General features: G+C 32.4%; 1 protein-coding gene across 3 annotated transcripts in view; it reads right to left on the minus strand.

Annotated features, from left to right (window-relative positions):
- The window catches only part of LOC143190357 (uncharacterized), a 34,675-nt gene that overhangs the window by 12,398 nt on the left and 1,554 nt on the right, over positions 1-20,723 (minus strand). For all 3 annotated transcript variants that reach the window (XM_076394592.1, XM_076394590.1, XM_076394591.1), the window contains exons 4-10: positions 20,451-20,676; positions 19,997-20,394; positions 19,177-19,371; positions 18,896-19,123; positions 18,025-18,263; positions 17,079-17,735; positions 7,643-7,880 (exon numbers count right to left, since the gene is read on the minus strand). In XM_076394592.1, coding sequence (XP_076250707.1) covers positions 7,643-7,880; positions 17,079-17,735; positions 18,025-18,263; positions 18,896-19,123; positions 19,177-19,371; positions 19,997-20,394; positions 20,451-20,676 — 2,181 coding nt within the window. The remainder of the gene's footprint in view (positions 1-7,642; positions 7,881-17,078; positions 17,736-18,024; positions 18,264-18,895; positions 19,124-19,176; positions 19,372-19,996; positions 20,395-20,450; positions 20,677-20,723) is intronic.

Below are 20,723 nucleotides of genomic sequence, written 5' to 3' on the forward strand. Positions count from 1 at the left end.
CTGTTGTCTGAAGTGGCTTTGTTTTAAATGTTTGGAGCCATTTTGGACGCCATAAAATATAAGGAAATCTTCATTTTGCGTCATGCATATTTTTTGTGTTACACTAATTACTTATTTAACATATAGAAGAATCTCCTACGTCTTGAAGTCGGTTAAAGAGAATGAAACTGACGATTAAAAGGAGAATGCGTTATAGAATATTTTATATTTTTATATTTTATTGCTTGTAGTACTGAGATTAGTAGTACCTTTTTTATTTATGTTCATTAATATAATTTATTACAGGTCAATTGAAAAGTCCCCGTCCTGATACATAGATAATGCTACTAAAATTAACTCCATATGTTTTTAGTTAGCGCTAACACTCAAAAGATACGTGTATAAATATGACAGCTGTCTGATCATCAGTTTGTGAATTATAACATTTTGAGTGAAGCAACTTTTGTTATTGTGAAAAAAATGGATAAAAAGCAATTTCGCGCGTTGCTAAAATATCGCTTTATGAAGGGAAAAAATACAGTTGAAGCGAAAATTTGGCTTGATGCCGAGTTTCCAGACACTGCCACAGAAAAATCAACCATCAAGGATTGGTATGCTAAGTTTAGACGTGGTGAAATGAGCATCAAAGACGGTGAACGCAGTGGACGCCCAAAAGAGGTTGTTACCGACGAAAAAGTTTAAAAAATCCTCTAAATAATTTTGAATGACCGCAAATTGAAATTGAATGAAATGGTAGACACTCTAAAGATATCAACTGAATGTGTACATCATATCATTCACGAATATTTGGGTATGAGAAAGCTCTGTGCAAAGTGGGTGCCGCGTGAGCTCACATTTGACCAAAAACAACGACAAGTTGATGATTCGGAGCAGTGTTTGAAGATGATAAAGCAAAATAAACCCGAGTTTTTGCGTCGATATGTGACAACGGATGAAACATGGCTCCATCATTTCACTCCGAATTTAATCGACAGTCATCCGAGTGGACTGCACACGATGAACCCGCTCCAAAGCGTGGGTAAATGCAACAGTCGGCTGGCAAGGTTATGGCGTCTGTATTTTGAGATGCGCGTGGAATAATTTTCATTGACTACCTTGAAAAAGGAAGGGCCATCAACAGCGACTAAAAAGAAAGTGCTGCTTCACTAAGACAATGCACCGTGTCACAAGTCAGTGAAAACGATGGCAAAAATCCATGAATTGGGATTCAAATTGCTTCCATATCCACCGTATTCTCTATATCTGACCCCCAACGACTATTTCCTGTTCTCAGATCTCAAAAGAATGCTCGCTGGAAAGAAATGTTCGTCGAATGAAGAGGTGATCGCCGAAACTGATGGCCTATTTTGAAGCAAAGGACAAATCGTGCTACAAAAATTGTATCGAAAAGATGGAGGGTCTCTATAAACAGTGATAATTTTATGATATCCTTCTATACTTGCGTTAATTATTATTATTGCGTCGAATTAATAGATTTAGAAGGTCATAATGAAGAATTCCTTCACTATTCCACCAAATACTTGACGTTACATGCTTTGGAAACGTTTGAGATTCTTTGTGCTTCGACCACGATCTTTCTTGCACTATCTTATTATTGCCGTTCGTAATCAATTGTCATCATCAATTGTTGAAACGAGGTCCATTAAATTAAATTGTCTTATTTAAATAAATATTAATCACTATTACAATATTACTGAAAATGTTTTCTTAATAAAATTCTTAGTAATGTTTCCGTATTATATAATATAAATTAAATTTCCTTATATATGCATTGATTGAATAAAACTATATAAATAAATAAGATGTATCGATTTCGCTCTCTGGAAACCGTTCAAGCAAACGTAAGGAAGATTCGTGTAGTCGTGCAAAAGAGCAGCTTTTCCTTTTGGAGGAAAAAACGGAACCTTCTTATTTAGAATTGCAGAACACGGACGTATACACTCTTAGAAAGAAGTCGGCATTGTTTCCCATCCATCACTGCCGATTCTGATAATACTGCTTCTTTCCAGGCAGCACGTTTATTTATAGCGAGCGGCTATTTTTATGATTTTTCCCCTTTGTGTGTATATATACGGAAACGGGTTAAAATAAATCCCGGGGGATTAGGATAAAAGTGGACCGCAGACTCAGCCGATTTTAGTTGAAATATGGTATTAATATATCATATACCGTAGTATAATAATTGTAAATATAGGTTAAATATGACATTTTTAAAAATATTTTAACAAACTAAATACCTATTATTCATTATGATGAATTAATTTTAATGACATGTTATCAGTTACATACATTCAGATATAGCATTCTGTAAAATTTGGTGTGATAATTTTTTTTAATAATTAATATTATTTTTTTAAATAAATTAAGATGTTTTAGATCTAGCTACCAATATTGAATTCTTTACGAACAACAAGAACGAACTCGAAAATACAGTAACAAAGGAAAAGTAAAAAATTCAAATTAAACACATCGCCAGCAGGTGTATCTAGGATTGGAAAGTTCAACGATTAAGAATACAGTTTGAAACAAAAATGCCAATATCAAAATAACTTAAAATTAAAGTAGTAGGACTGGTGCGAGAAGAAATTGATGTTGACAGACAAATAGAAAAAATAGTAATTCATGATGAGCTGATACTGATAAGGATGGGAACAGGAAAATGATAATAAAAAACACAAAATACTAATGAATAAATATATACATAAAGTAATAGTGTATATATAGTGATAGTATTGTTCAGCTGTTGAAATGCATGAAATATATTTCTCATTTCAATTTTCTGATATTTTGGAATCCGCAAGTAGCTTCAATAGCTATTGACTAACTGCGACTTCTAATACTTCGTCCATTGAAGTTGTACTTGCACTATTGTACGAATGAGATAATGGTCAATACATCCACATTAATAATTCGATATAATCGGGTAATTCAATTCGAATTATTAAAAGGAAGCACCAATTCAAACAGTATTAGATCAGTGGAAATCAACAATTGGTATAATTGTTGATTGGCATAATTGGTATAATTGGCACACAGAAAATGGCTGAATGATTTGAATGGCTATTAAAGAGGGGTTTTAAACCATTGGTAGAGTGAAGATGGTAAAAGGAAATGAAACATTACGATATAAAAGTACTGAGTTGGTCTAGATCAAATCAAGCCTAGATCCCTTCAAGGGAAACGAGTAAAACTGAGTGGGGATATTATAAAAAAGAGCTTATACTCATAACATATGATGCAATAGTATTAGATAATCATATTGTGCAAGTAATAGCGTTATTACTTACCTTAGCGTTAAGGAGGCAAAAATAAGAATTTTCACAGATCAAACCTAATGAAGTTCAGCTGCAAAAATTGCTAAATAGGATTGAGACCTGCTTGTATGAGAATAGTTTAAAAAATGAATGCCAGTAAAATGAAATACACGATTATAAAGAGAATTAAAAAGACATATAGTCTTGTTCAATAAAACAGCCAATGCACGTCATAGATGACGTGAAGTATAGCGCCAACTGCAGTTTGTAAAAATGTAAAATTCGTTTTAAACTCGGACAGAACTTTTCCTTCTCATTTTATACTAGCTAAAAGGAAATAGAATACTAGCTAATACGTCTCGGAACATGTAACCGAATCAATATATAAAATTCTATTTGAGTTAGTATTAATGGACCATGTTTACTGGATGGGCTATATATATACATATATATAGCATATATACAAAATATATTAAAAAAAAAATATATATATATATATATATATATATATATATATATATATATATATATATATATATATATAAATATATAATATAATTTGTTGGAACAAGTAGTAAACAAAAGGAGCAAGGTCTGGAGAATACGGCGGACGGGGTAGCACTTCCCATTTTAATGTTTTCAAATAAGTTTTCACCAATTTTGCAACGTGTGGTCAAGTGTTGTTATGCTGAAGAATAACATTGTTGTGCCTTCGCTCGTAATCCAGCTTTTCGCGCAGTGTTCAATTCAAATGCATCAATTGTAGTCGATAGCGATTTAAGGATGCTTTAGCAGCTCAAAGTATATCACACCAACCTGATCCCACCGAATACAGAGAATTAATTTGGTGCCATGGATATTCGGCTTTGCCGTTGATTTTGATGCACGATCAGTTGGTCCCCCTGATTTTTTTTGTTTTGCCAATTTTCATCAGCAGTCATAATACGAAGCAAAAAACCTTTCCGATTTTTCCACTGAAGCAGTCTTTCATACATGGCCAAACCTCTATCAATGTTTCTTTGCTTCAATATAATTCGTTCTTTAAATCAATGGAAATGTTTTTGCTACTGTAATGAATTCTACATATTTTTCTCACTTTTTTCATGAAAATCTAGAATGCTCTTTGTCTTCGGTATCAAAATCACCACATTTAAAATGTCAAAACCAGTATTCACATATTGATTCGATGGAGTATGGTTGTCATAAAATTTAGACAACATTCAATGAATTTTGACCTCTTTTTTCTTCAAGTTGGAGTAAAATTGTGCCAAAGGTATTTTAATGTGTTATAATGACATTTTTATACTATTCTTAGTATATTGAATTGATGGTTCTATTTTTATAGTAAAAACTTGCATGAGTTATTTTTGAATTTGTCTGGGAAGTTCGGATACATTAAAGTTCGGATTACTGTAAATCTTTTAATTAGTATTTGTTTCATTATTGTGAAAACAATGAAACAGTTTTTGGCCCAAACAAGTTATAAGTTGTACACTGATGGATTAATGACTTTACTTGAAAAGTTATCAATCATACTTACCGAGTCTGTAACAAACTAATTTCTGCTTTGTAGGGTGAAATAAAGTTACAGTTAAAGTTAAAGAAATAAAGTTAAATACTTTTTTATACATATTTTTTGCGTATATTTTAAGTGATAAATCTCTTGTTGGAATTATGACTTTATTTTCATAAAAACGAAACCAACAGGATTGATTTAGGCTACTATATATCTGTTTATAACAATTTTGCCATTTTTGTAAACTTCAGAAAGTGATAATTAGATGGCATTGAACGAAAGCATTTATTTATTGTAAACATTATTTTATATTTGACTAATTAGCAACATGCAACTATGTTTACTATCTTGCATGGTGTTTATATTATTTGGTCCCCAGTTTATTTCCTACCAGCATCTCGTCTCTTATTATTTTCTCATTAAATATTGTTATTTCTGATGGTTGAACTCAATAATTCTAGGTACAGATATTTTGTTTCTTTTATACAGATAGCGGATTGATTGACATCCAACTCATGCAACTTTTTACTATATCGTATGTATAATATGTAGAATTCTTTACAGTAGGAAAAACATTTCCATTGGTTTGAAGAACGAATTACATTGAAGCAAAGAAACATTGATAGAGGTTTGGCCATGTATGAAAGGCTACTTCAATGGAAAAATCGGAGAGTTTTTTTGCTTCGTATTATTACTGCTGGTGAAAATTGGCAAAACGAAAAAAATCATGGAGACCAACTGATCGTGCATCAAAATCAACGGCAAATCCGAATATCCATGACACCAAATTAATTCTCTGTATTCGGTGGGATCAGGTTGGCGTGATATACTTCGAGCTGCTAAAGCATCCTTAAATTGCTATCGACTACAATTGATGCATTTGAATGGAACACTGCGCGAAAAGCTGGATTACGAGCAAAGGCACAACAATGTTATTCTTCAGCCTAACAACACTTGACCACACGTTGCAAAATCGGTGAAAACTTATTTGAAAACATTAAAATGGGAAGTGCTACCCCGTCCGCCGTATTTTCCAGACCTTGCTCCTTTTGTTTACTACTTGTTCCAACATATGAGTCGTGACCTCTCTGAACAGCGCTTCATTCCTTATGAAGATACCAAAAAGTCGCTCCATTCAATCAAGATTGCTCTTTTGAGATGGAATCCGTAAATTGTCTGAGAGATGGAAAAAAGTGGTGGCTATCGATGGACAATAATGAATAATTAAAATTCAAAATTAAAAAAAATCAAATTTAAAAAAAATCATTTAAAACTAATTTATAGGTCAATAGAGGTATTTTACTTAAAGTAGTAAATAAAGGAGTAAATTTTCATCAATATGGGCAGGCTCAATAACTTCAGATACATCAATAAAAGTGATTTATACAAAAAAGAACGCTTGATGCCTTTTAAAAATCTTATAGTAATATTTTAATACGTAAATGTTCTAATATATAAATATCAACGAAATTCTATCATTAAGAAGAATACAATGAATATTTAAATTGATGATAGTGACAAGATCACAGATCCATGAATAACCCTCCACATATTATAGTCGTCAGATATCTTCTTGCAACATGAGAATCATAACTTATAAAATTATGGAGTAATTTAATATTTTATTTGATCGCACCAAATCGCACAGATAACAAAAATTGCCCTATTTAAACCACGAATTGTTATTTATGTAACCCTTAATTACAGCAGCATCGCTGACGCCGTGTAAATATCGCAAACACCCCCGGTGCAATTTAAGGTCATTAACTAAACACGAAAAATAGGGGTTGGAATTTTACTTTTATTAACCCCATATTTTATTTTGAAAAATTCTTCCAATTTGTCAATGAAACTATAAAAATATAGTTATATATATATATATATATATATATATATATATATATACATATATATATATATATATAAATATACATATATATTGATCTTCGAAAATTCATTTAATCTAACTTTTCAGGTTTTGTATCAATTGAGATTTATAAGTGTGGAGAGGATTTCAACGATTAGTGACGAGATGAGATTTTCATTAAGTAAACTGTTTAAAAAGCTTCTTGCAATTTGCAATTGTCCACGATGCCTGAATGAATATGTTAACATTAGAACAATTTATCACTATAGAAGGCCAGTGGGTTTAACGTCACCAATTTTATCTTTTTCGTCTCATCTTCAATAAAATGTTTACTAATTCTCTTCACAGTTGACAAAATTAAATCAATATTCTGACCATGATTTGTGTGAATTTTGCTATAGTCAAAGTGGTCTCTCGTATAATATTTCTTTTTTACTAACCATAAACTGCCAACAGTCAAACTGTGTTTTTGCGCTTTTGCACAAAAGTAGATTTTTTGTCAGTTATCTTAATATTTCTTATTGGCAGGATCCTATTCCTATTCGTCAGTGGCAGAACTCCCAACTAAAATCCTGGATCTGCTTGACACTATCCAATATTTGTCACTCTTACTCCATTCCTGGAGTAATTTTATTTTTTATCTATAAAACTACTTGTCGTTTCTATACTGATCCCATTGCTGTGATATACAAAACTAGTAGGATTCTAATCAAAAAGATAACAAAAATTAAATGGATATAAAATAGTTTTACTGTATCACTCTTATTAACTTCCAGCGATAGATAATAAAATGTCTCGTTATAAGACAGTTATAGAAGAAAAATAATAATAATGTGAAATAAAGAGGCTGTAACGTATATATCCTATTTTTCATCTTTATATAAATAATATTTTATCTTTTATTTATTATTTTTATTTTCTATACCCTTAATATATTATTAAATAATAACGTGATATGTGATGCAAACAGAATGATAGAGTATATTATAACACAATCAATCTTACCTAATAACTCTAGTGGGTGAAGGAACTTTATAATTAGGTAGAAATTTCCTTAACAATTCGGTGCATTGTTGACCAATATCCTCTGTTGACAAATTTTCGGCTTCTTCGACTGCATCACCACCCACCCAGGTCATTAAAGCATTTGGATGATTGAAAACCTCATCGAAACCGGTAACATAACGTAGCCATGTTTGTCGTTCTGGAAAGTCACAATCTTTGGTCCATAGTAACTGGAAACCTAAGACAGTAATTTAGTGAAGATAATTTCATAGTATTTAATTTTCAAGTATTTGGATATTTCGAGATAAATTTACGTTTTGTTGAAATATTTCTGCATTTAAATAAAATTTATCAATTGTTAAAGAAAAGTACATTTCATTTTAATAAAAGTAATTTGGTTGAAATTATAGGGGATTGTTGACAGTTACTTGAATTTTACCGCATATTTAAAAGCATCATTTCGTTTGTCATCAATCCTCAATCATCTGTTGCTGTTAATTTTGTTTTCAATAATAGTATCATACATTGTGTATGTTATTTCCCGTTAGTAGTCTCCTTAAAATTGCACGATTTTGTTACACAATTGCCAATTACTTGAAACATGATTTAACATGCATTACGTTTTTTAAATTGCTCCCTAATGTTACCAATATATCCACGTCTCACACAATACGGGAAAACTTTCTAAGACATCAACAAAAAGGTTCTCTTATATAATATAAGAGCTACAAAAACCATAGAGTTGTATATACGGGATGTCCCAAAAACTACAAAAATTGGATTCTACATGTGATTATGAACCATTGTGTTAAGTTTCGACTCTATGCTAACTAATTTTTTCGTGTTTTTAGATTGTAAAATAAACTTAATGCTATTTTGGCTACTTCACTAAGGAAAACACCAATATGAAATTGTTCGTTTGCTCAATATTATGGAGTCGATTGTTTCTTGTGCAATCGATCCAGGAAGTGGAAGACGGTGCACCGCCAACATTTCTGCGAACCGCAATATCATTAAAAAGCGAGTGTAGGGAAATTTGAGAATCTAAATAAGAAAAGTCGCCCGTGAGACTGGTATGGCAACCTCAAGGCGTATAAGTTCCAAAAAGTTCAGCTCCTCACAAATGAGGAAAAACGGGTATGACTCGAAAGATGCCACCAACTCAAGCGTCAGGAGAGACCTAGCGATGGGAGCGTGTCCCCTTCACGGACGAGAAGCTGTTCACTGTTAGAGCAACCACGCAATCACCTAATGGACGGGAGATAGTCCACTAAGGCTGGCACGTCGGCCAATGTCGAGCACCGCTAAAATCTGCGGTCCGTCATGGGTGGAATTTGCGCCAGCAGCAAGACACCATCGTTTTTGTATTTCAAGGGGTCAAAATCAATAAAGAAGTGAATTGTAGCGACATTTTCAAGGCTGTCATACTTCTATGTGCTCAGCAGCACTTTAACGATGCGAATTGGACGTTCCAGCAAGACTGCGCTCCAGTCTATAGCCTATTTTACGAACTTCATCACGTCGGCTAATTGGCCTCTCTACTCACCGCATCTCAACCCGATGGACTACAGCTTATGACCCAACAATTCTTAATAAATCTTCACATTCTACCGAATATAGAGAAAAAATGGTCCAATTTTAAGGCCAGGACCTTATTACACACCATAAAAGTTTGGAGTCGTTGAAGCAAACGCTGCGTCGAGAATGGGACCGATTGTCACTAGAGCTGCGGCCCATTGCTGAAAATTTCAAGTCACGTTTAAACTTGTGTATCGTCGCGGAAGGAGGCTGCTTCGAAACTGGCCGAATATATTATTGTTCATGTTATTGTTATTAATTGTTGTTTTAATAAATTTATCGGATTTAATAAAATTATGAGTTAAAATGTTTCATGCATTTTTTTTGTACACACTGTAAAAGCAAGTTTTTTATTAAGTGTCTAAGCTTTTACAGAAATTATTTTGAAACAAATTTATTTTATCTAAAAACTAGACAATAACGAACTTAATTTGGGAAATATTGTCAAATGACGTAAATATTTATTTACTAAGACGTGCTGAGCTAACTGGAATAAAAATTGTTTTTCCCATAGAAGTTCAAGAGTGTCTTTGGAGTCCGGTAAGTAACCTAAAATCGTAGGCGCTGGTATGCCGTTTCTAAGAATTCTTAATAAATCTTCACATTCCACCAAATTAGAGGAAAATTTTCTTTAAGTAAAGGTGAGTGAGTATGGATGTACTAGGCTGTTCTATATCTATCTATGGTTTTTTTATATTTGGGATTAACCCTAAATTTTTCAATAATATAAATAGTCCAAATCACTGAAAGAAAAGCAAGAGAAAAACAAATGTATATGTTGACCTGAGTTATGTTCGATCCCCTTCCAAGTTTTAAATTTCTATTATTAGAAGCGAACACTTAAAAATAGCTGGGTGAGTCGTTTCCAAGTGTGACCCATAGACTCTTGTTGCATTTGTGCTAAATTTTAATCCAGCCGATTTGGCAATTCCATTTTCTCGAACTTTCAGGACTATCCAAACTAAGGGTGTCGGCACCAAGAAAAATATCGTTATTTCGATAGCGATTTAGATATTTTTAAGAAAATATCGATATATCGAAGAAGAAAATATATCGATTTGTAATATATATTGACATAACGATCCCTTATAATTAACTACCAAAATATACAAAAATTAAGTACCGATTCAAAAATAATTAAGCCGGCTCGGTGGCACAGTGGTACTTTTACCAGTGTTGTACCAGTACCAGCACAGTGTTGCTTTCAACAGGACGGTCCTCCTACTGTTACGACAGCCGCCGGTTCGAATCCTGCTGGGGCATGGTCGTAAATTTATGTTTGTGATTGTTAAATATTTGAAATTGTCCTGAATTGTTATTGAATTGGCAAGAGTGTTAGGTCCGAGAAGGAAAATGATCCCAGTCACACCAGTAACCAGGCTGGGTAAGACCGGATGTGTTCTGGGATGATTTCTAAGTCAGATAAGGAGACTTTAAAATATATATGAAAAAAAAATAAACGGTTTTTTTTATAATGATGCTGATATATCGATTTATCGATATTTTTTCGGCATCCCTAATCCAAACTACAGCTGGTTATTGAGATTGAAATATCCATTTTTGTAACCTTTGTACGTAAGTATTTATAACACAACGTCAGTATCAAAAACACTACAAATTGATTAAACATTCGGCGATTCTGAAAGAATGTAACTCATCCAGACTTGTTTCGTTAATCTCTGATGGTTTGCTTCAGAAATTAAGTTTTTAATTAAAAATTTTATTTAAAGTCAAGGATTAATAACATGATAACACGGTAGACTCTACAGGCCAATTCAATTCCTTATCAATAAAATATTTTCTTTACAGATACCTATAGTAGAAATACATTAAACTAATCAATCAAATTACTCGAATGGCGATGAAAGTACCATCTAGTAAGATACCGATACGAAACTTTTCTCCAGAGTCGCTTATTATAAGTTAATCTGTCCATTACTTTATAAGTTAGAAATAGCCCAGCATTTTACTGCAGAAATAAAAAAAGCATAAATCATATAACAGAATGTCAAATAAGAAAGTATAGTCAGGGTATATGAGAAGTTGATGTAATCCCACCAGAGCCAAAAAGTTGGATTAGTGATTTAGACGTACCTTTGTGATGTTTTTCATTCAGATACTAGGAGCTCGCATGTATTTTGACTACCGATTTCCATTGATAAAATAGCTGTTGAGATTGTTATAAAACAATCCAACCTAATTGTTAAATTCAATGGTTTCTCTGCATAAAATACTACTTCGTTATATCCTAATTTCGGTTTTGAATTTAACAACTTAAAATTAATGATTTTTTTATGTTAATAGCAAAGAATGGGAACCAATATTTGATCTACAGTTGGACCACTGTTTCCAACTGAATCAACTGTTTACAAATATTTACATACGATGGAAATGATCCAAAATATCACTAAAATATCATGGTTCCATTGCTGGTCAGGCAATAATAGAAGAGTTTCTGTAACGAACTGACAATCTCAAGCGTAACAAGTCATGAACTAGTCCAGATGAACCATTCACATCAACACCGACTCGACCTCTTAAAATCGAATAAAACGGTTGCTGCAGATGTTTACCGACATCAATTGAACAAAAGTGAACGACGTATTGTTGTAGAAAAAGATCTGCAATAGCGAAACACAAGCGCAAAGTCATCTTCTTAAATGAAAACATATTGGAAGAATTGCGAAAGATACACTGATGCACCCAACTTAGTCCCAGTCATAGCGTCTTCGAAATGCTGAATAAGAGCTAAAATGGATCGATAATTGGATCACTGCCAAACTAACATCGTTCTTTCAACACGATATTAGTGTTACCAGATTGGAAAAACATATAGAAAATCATGGGAAATATTTTGATTAATAAATATTGTACCATTTTTTTTCAACAAATGCCCTTTTAAAGTCAAAAATTATCGGAATACATGCAATCGCTTAATAATTTTAGTTTTAATATTGTTTGTGTAAGACATACGACAATATAAAATAAAATAACCCAATAGTTCTAACAACAATTATTTAACATTAGTAAAATAATTAAATGGACGTTTTGACAACTCAGGGATTATTTTAATGTACTAAAACTAATTATCATAGGTAGTGACGAGCTTTACTATTATTTTCGAGAACTCGCGATTCGTGTACTCTGAAAACGTAGACGCTATTAGTCAGTCTCACTTCGCATCATTTAGGTGTGAACCTGACAAAACCATCAGAAATATACATTTGTCCACGGTGACAGTTTGCAAATGGATCCAAGCAGACGACCATCGCTGAAATCCCGCACAGACTACAAATTAGAGAAAAAAATGTCCGACCTAATAGAACATGGTTCAGTCTATTCAGTTTTGCATGTTATTCAGATATCAATTTTTCTTCATTACTTCTAGAAAAAAATATACACCCTTGCTGTCTGTCTGGACAGTTGATTACATAAACAGAATCTGATGGTCGATATATTTCAATTTTTACCAAGGTTTCGCATGACCCCTAAAATGAAATTATATAGATTGATCACTTACTTCCCATAGAAAGTCGATTTATTATGAACTTTAAATAATAAAGAAAAATTATACATTGTATGGCTTGTGATGTTATTTTAAAGCACCCTGGGCTGATAGTAGGATTTAAAACTATGTGGATATTTAACTATATGGATAGTTAAAGTAAATATTTCTTCTTTAGTTAAAAGAAGGCATCTGTGTTAAGTACAATAATGAAATGTTACTAGTTTCTAGGTACTTTCGAGTTATGTAGTTATCAGACATATATATAAGTGTCAGTCAAGAGAAAAACCACGTTGTTTTTTGTAATTGTACATAGGTTAATTCAATAGTTCATTTATATAAAGTCTTCAACTGTTTAGATAGGTGTATTAAAAAAAGCTATTTGTTAAAAGTAATCTCAGAATATAAATTAATAACCGTAAAATCTCAACAAAATTATTATATTATTTATAGATACAGATTTATCTAGACTGGACCTCCATACCAGAGTCCTCCACAGTAGAAGGTTAGATGGGTTTAATGGAATTTTTAAAATTGATTTTTTAATCTTATTAAATGGTACAATACGTCTAGAATATTCACCCAAAATTTTAAATCGGTTGGAGTAAAATTCTAAGAGATAGACTCTCCGAAAGTTCATGCCAGCCTGTCAGGCCACGTCAGGCTATTAGGCCATGTCAGCCTAGCCCGTCGCAGACAGTGGCGGCTGGTGCATAAGCGCTACAATGCTGCAAAGCTCCCAAAAAAAAACTGAAGAAGCTCCAAAAAAATTATTATATAGTCTCACTAAAATACTAAAATAATTTCTATTACTTACCAAAAAGCAATTAATTCTTGTCGTGATAAACAATTTAAAAAAAAACTGTAATGGATGTGCGAGTCTCACTCACTCTCGCTATTATTTATCTGCGCCACACGATCGTGCTCTGCGAGCTCTTTCAAACACCCGCGCTGCACTCTGCTACCCGCGTTTCAGTCCTAACGGTCAAAAACAAGACCGATATTTAAGCGGAGATTTCGCTGCATTTACTCCAGCGCTGTATGGCCCGTATGTAATATCAGTTATCTGTATCGAAATTTTACGCGACTTTCGGCCAGTTAATAATAACAATATTAATAACTGTAACTATGGAAGTGGTCTTACGGTTATTATGGAATATTCTTACGGAGAAAAGTTGGAATTTAAAGGAAAAGGTAAACCATTACCAGATATTATTATTATGAAATCAGGTGCAAGTAGAGGGAAAAGTTACACCCGTAAGTTTAATAGAGACATTTATTTTAAAAATGAAGGGATTTCCACTTTTTTTCAGAATACCTTTAAGAGTATTGCGGTAAATTTCGTGACGATAAACTCCCTTCCGTATGTTCCTTTTCAGTTTTTATTCAAGAAATGATTGCAAAACATTAAATGGTGCACAACCTCTTCTAAATTTTTAATAGCAAACAATCTAGGAGACACGTTGAAGAAGACTCGACAATTATTAGAAATCGTGGCAACAAATCCCATGATAATATCAGAGGCCGAAAGGTGTTTCTCAACACTAAAGCGCTTCAAAACGTTTCTCAGAAATTCAATAACCGAAGATCGTTTAACCGCTCTTTCCATGCTATCTATTGAGAAACAGTTTATCTCTGAAATAGACAATTTTAATAATGAAGTGGTGGATGGACTTACTTTATAAAACATAGGTAAGTTTATTTCCGCAAAAATTGCAGAACACCTTAAAATTTTTATCAGGAGCCGCCACTGGTCGCAGATATAATTAAATCAACTGCTTAGCCACTGTTTCTCTGGTTTTCTGACTTGCCCCCCACTTTTTTAATGCAACTAGTTTAAAATATTTTAGTTTATTGTGACAAAGGCAAGCTTGCTGGAAAATTAATCGAAAAATTAATATTTTGTTATGGCCAGACTATAAAAAGAAACTATTATTCAATGCAAAATATGAAAGATGTTATGGGCAGCTTTCATTATAACTCTACAAATAAAAATCTACAGCACGATAAATGTCCAAATGACTCATGGTGGACACTGAACCAAGTGACGTTTCATCAGCTATCCAACTCATTTATGAAGAACTCAACAAAGAAGACTGTTACGACGTAATTTTATTTCAATTATTTATTAACTTTAAGAAAAAAGCAATATGTTTTTGTGTATAGTTTAGGGGTTTAATTTATTAGGCCATTTAAGTTTATAAAATTTGTGGCATGGAAAAAGAATTATGACTTGAGCCAATATGTAATATCGTATTGTATCGAATGTCTGGTGAGGTCAGGTCATAGTAAGAAATGCACCGCGGGAAATAGGAAATAGCTAGGAAAAAGCACGTCGCGTCGGCTCGTTATCGAGCGGGGGGTGCAGATATCGGGTCTAGACAAAGTGTGTAGAATGTTAGACTTGGTAGAAGACCCTTTATTATGGCTCTAACGCTGAATATCCCAGCATTTTTAAAAATCCGTAATGCACGTGTTCCATCCGCGTGAGAGTGTCCTAGCAGGAAGAATGTGAATGAATCGGGATGCAGAAAAGGATTTCTTAAACCAACCTTCAAAGGAGGAGCTTCATCGATAAAACGCGATGCATCCACAGTCAGAAACAGAATTGGTCAAAGAACAGAAACAGAACAGTCAAGTATCAACAAGCATCAGTCAAGAAACAGTCAGAGTCAAGAGGACAGGCGATTTTCGTCAGAGACCAAATCGCAAAACCAGAATCTCTGCTCAAATAAAACATTAATAGAACAAGCTCACTCACCAAAGAAAACAGTAGAGTTCTTATCAGTTATTTTGTATATCAGCAGTTGGGTCCGAGGACGAAATCGGCATCAACAAAACCAGACATACGATTTAGTAAGTCAGTTTCAACTCATTTCATAATTCTCTTCACCATACATCACCATAAGGAATTTCAGCTTTGTTGCTTTTCATATGTGACATGAATTTGAAATTTGGCCTAAATAGCCACAAGTATGTCCAAGACAAAAACTAAAAGTTGCTCTGGATAATCCCTCTGCAGCCGGTTTCTACTTCATGGCGACGGAATCGATGATTCTATATATATTTAAAAAAATCTGCATGTTATTTCAAATTAAAACTTTAATCGCGTTTTTTTAACTCTATTTTAGAAGTCGACGGACATCATTTCGCAAAAGTGTATGAATCTATCTTCAAATATTGCACACGTCTTCGAAATAATAATATCTAGTACTTCAACAAAGGATTTTTTATCGCAACTTATTTTACACGACAATACATGGTCAAAATGTGATTAAAAATGGGATTTCTTGTTCACAACTCCGTCAAAAACCCTAATTTCATTTTTTTCCTTCGTTGAAGTATGAGCTTTGTGAATTTACTAATAGGAAATACTTTTTTTAATTTAATATGAAATCAAAAACAATTCAAAAACATGGAAAAAATTAAACTACTTCTTCTTCAAGCTTATATATACCCTTTTAAAAAAAGAGTTGAATTAAAATATTACAAAAGTTCATTCAGTTCAAACTACCTCCAAATTGTTAATGTGGATAAAATTACAAAAAATAAAATTAGTAATGAATAAAAACATTCTGTATATATTTGCTCAATAATTATTGAACAGGACGTAGTACCGATGTGAAGAAGACTGATGTAATATTGGTTCAGAAACCGTCGTCATGATTAAATAAATAGTATAAATTGGTCAACTGATAACTGTTTTTACTTACATTCATATTCACAAAGATAAATAATTGATTTACTGTTAATATTCGTGCGTAATATACTTCTCCGTTAATTAACAAGCAACGCAGAAAACAAGCCAAATACTATCCTTCAAAAAAAGTAGATATTTAAAATAAAATCAATTTCAGCAAAATGATCCATGTCCAAAACTTTCAAAAGTCCAAGTACAACTCATTCTCATTCAAATTGAACGGCTGTGAGAATCTGGGAAAAATATCTGGAATAAAATATCATATAGAATTCCATTGGGACCATTTCATAATAGTTTTAAAAGAAGACCATTTCTAAACACAAAAGAGTATAAAAAAATTATTTGTAGCGGTCCTTAGCAATCATTAGTTTGTATAAAAATGAACTAACGGTAAACAACCAACATTTTTGGATATACACCACAATACTTCACACCAACTAATTTATCACCCAGAATTCACTGTATCAACCTTAATAAAAAATATGCACAAAAAATAAATAAAGGACATAAATAAATTTTAAAAGAAAATTAATATATATATATAACACTATTTCCATTGATTATTAAATTTTCAGCATGCAATTTAAAATGTAATTTTATATTTTAAAAATATATTAAATTCTATATAAAAAAAACTGCTGATAAAATCTTACCTCGACTATCACCCCACCACAAGTCATCGTAAAATAAGTATATTTTGCATATCCCAGCGAATCCCATCCTTTTGATGCTTCCTGTCTGATGATCGGGTAGAATACGGGTGAGTTCTTTTATCGATTTTAAAACACCCAACGAAGGCGTTAGTATTAAATGATCACATATTACAATTTGATTATTGGACAAATACAGGACGACTCTCTTGTCTTCATCAAGATTAATTCTCTTTACCTCACTGTTATATTTAACGCAGCTTTTTGGCAAATTGTCTAAAATCACGTCTATTAAAGATTGGTAACCGTATTTGAGATTATAGTGGGCCACGTCATCCAAGCAAACATATTCTCCCCAACTCTTGGCGCTGAGTTTTGTCAAGCTCGTACAAGAGTTGTCGATGACTTGAAATCGATCGTGCCAATCATACAATTCCTGTAGCACTTCTTGAAGTTCAGATGGTTGTCCAGCTATGTAATTCTTAAAGCGCTCCTGAATATAAGCTCCAACGGATGATGGATAATCGGCCTGGTTGACAAATTTCTCACACTCTTCAAAAAATGTACCCACTTCAAAACTAGTGCGTTCAACGGTGAACGAATCAACAATATCACCATTACTACGAACATACAGACCCAAACCTTCTTCAGACATCTCATCTAAAAAGAAACGTAGATGAATAAAAGGTAATGAAATAACCATCATTCGCATGCACTCATCATTTAAAATATAATCTCAGTCTTCACTTTTGATTCACAAATAACTGACTGTATGTTTGAATTGTTGAATTGTGATACCATAATGTTCACATTCACCAGATAAAATACATCCTAAATACATATCTTCATGCAAGAATCATATAAGTATACTACGAAATAAAAATAAAAAATACAACAATTTACTTCTTATAAGTTAACCATTTGATTCAACTTCTGATTTAAATTTTACCTGCAAGGAGTTTGTGTTTCACTGCGAGTTGATATAATGGATTGTCTTTGCCATGCAACCATTGGGCACCCAAATCTAAAGATTTATTATCTACCAATATAGTTTGAATTCTACCGCCTGGTCTATCTTGGGCCTCCAATATCACAAAATCTTCAATGTTTTCCTTCATCAATTCGGTAGCTGCCCCTAAACCAGCCATACCTGCACCCACTATTGCAATTTTGTGTCTTTGAGGTCTCCTGAAAAACAAACAATCAACTTTGAAGGGCAACAAACGCATGTTAAATAAAAAATGTTTAAAATATTAACTTATATGAATGTTTATCACAATTCATATCTATTGATGCCATCTCTATATTAAAAATATTACTAGAATAAAAAGTTATCTGTAACCTGTCTTATCTTAAAGTATGATAATATTTCAAAAATTCACTACAGCTTGGTTCAAAATATTAGGTATCCACAAATAAAATATTTATAATTCTGGTGTTTAAAATAAATAGAATTTGTTGACAAAATAAAATATATATATGAGGAAATTTTATTTCATATTGCATTTTACATATTACTTACTAATAATACTATATTAATAAAAACCCAAACCTACATCAATATCAGTTTAAGTGAATATGTGTTAGTGAATACCATCTACCATCTAGATTTAGAATACCCCAGTTAGTGGGAGGAAGGATAATATAGGATAAAAAGTATGTTAATGTTCATATTTAAAATACCTACAAAAGTAATCAATATTTGTTGCTTTTATGTTGAACTAGTACTCCATTAATATATTTAAAAGAGAAGCTCAGTTCGATACATAAATCAATGGTAATACTGTACCTGAAATATATTTCAATTCTAATTATTATACCTGTATAATTTTATGAGTCTATCTGCTTCTCTATAACCAGTATCAATAGCTCCATGAACAGTAGAGAAATATTTAGTGTGTGTTGCCTCTCCAGCAAATAACACTACATCCTTTTCGTTGATACGCAAAGGTTCTATTAAAGTTTGTCTAATTGTAGTGGCGTCAATAGTTTCAGTTCCTACATAGGAATAAGTTCCTTTAAAATGGGGATTTGTTCCCCATGCTGATCTATTAAAGAACAATATAAAATAACAGTCATGTAAATTTAGTTACATACTTACCTTAAGATATAATCTGGCTTGGAAATTTTGTACTGATTGCCAAGAAACTTATTTAAAAGGAACATACATCCTTCTTGAACTTCATCATCAGAAAGTAATTCAACGTCTTTTACCATTGGTCCTATTAACCAGCCCAGGAGTATATTGTCATGAGACTCAATACTATAAAAACCAAATATGTCTTCTAACCACGACCTGCAACATAAGAAGAGTTATATGTACAGATTTTTTGTTTGCCTAATAGATCATTCAATAGGAGCTGACAGTATAGATTTATAACTAAAAATTAAATTAAAATGTTTACTAAACAGTGATATGAACTCAGTACTTCCACTTCCAAGCAAATTAGCATTTAAATCAGACCCAGGAAGTGTCTAGATGATTTTTTTGAGATCCAAAACGACTTTTGTTAGTAGATTATTTCTAAACTGGCGGAAAAAAATCCTATTATTATTGTAACTTTTTGGACCAACTAGATGTCAAAATGTGTGATAAAACACCAGGTTTATAAAAGAAATATATGTTTCTATCAAAATAATAGATACTTTCACACAACTCAAAAAATAATCACAACAATCAGTAAATCAAAGTACAAATTACTACAGCATCAATTTTAATTTAACAGATTTTGATTTCCGTTCATATTACAAAAATTCATGCTTGGAAAACAATTTCATTAAACAAATATGTAATATCCTAGAAGTGTATCCTGAACAGACGTCCTGATTTTTGACTAGTATGTAACTAGTTCGAACAAACTTCAGCATATTTAACATCCTCTATACATTTAGTTATATAATATTATAATTGAGAAAAATACCTTCCATTATGAATTGGCCCATTTGGGAAACACTCCAACAACTCACGTTTATCTTCTGGAGTCCATAGTAAACTAAAATCACATTCAGTGTCTGTCCACCATTTCTCAGGAAATCTCAGTAATATCTTCATTACGTTCCCTAGTGGCAATTTTTTTGCAGCTTCCAATTTCTCCTGTGGTGGTTTAGGATCAAAAACATATTCTAAAAAATCCCTAAGTACTGCTATAGACACAGTTACTACAACATGATCAGCTTCATATTTAGAACCATCACTACAATTAACAAAGACCTTATTTTGACCACCGCCGTTATTGTTCCAAATAACTTTAATCACTTCTTTATTTAAAAAGATTTTATTCTCTAATGGAAAAGGAGTATTAGATTCTGGAATTTTTTCCTAAAATACTGATCGTGTCACAATAAATTAAATTAAATTAAAAACCATGTACACACCATTAAATTATCAAATATTGTTCGATAACCCTTATTTTTCCAATGTAACAATAGATTTCCTTCACATTTTTCGTATATCAAAAAACCCTCTGTTGATATTTGATTCCAGGAAGTAGCTGGGTCATAACATAATATAAATTTGCTAATCCATTCCAGCAACATTCTAGCTATATCCATCACCGCTTTATTGTCTTCGCCAAACTCGGCGTGAATCCTGTCATAATAGCTGAAAGTTTAATAAATCATTAATTAATTAATTAACTGATACATAAA

This window comes from Rhynchophorus ferrugineus, unplaced genomic scaffold, assembly GCF_030347505.1.
Source record: "Rhynchophorus ferrugineus isolate W39M unplaced genomic scaffold, kcgeb_rfMv2 rfM2, whole genome shotgun sequence".
In the NCBI taxonomy this organism is placed as follows: domain Eukaryota; kingdom Metazoa; phylum Arthropoda; class Insecta; order Coleoptera; family Curculionidae; genus Rhynchophorus; species Rhynchophorus ferrugineus.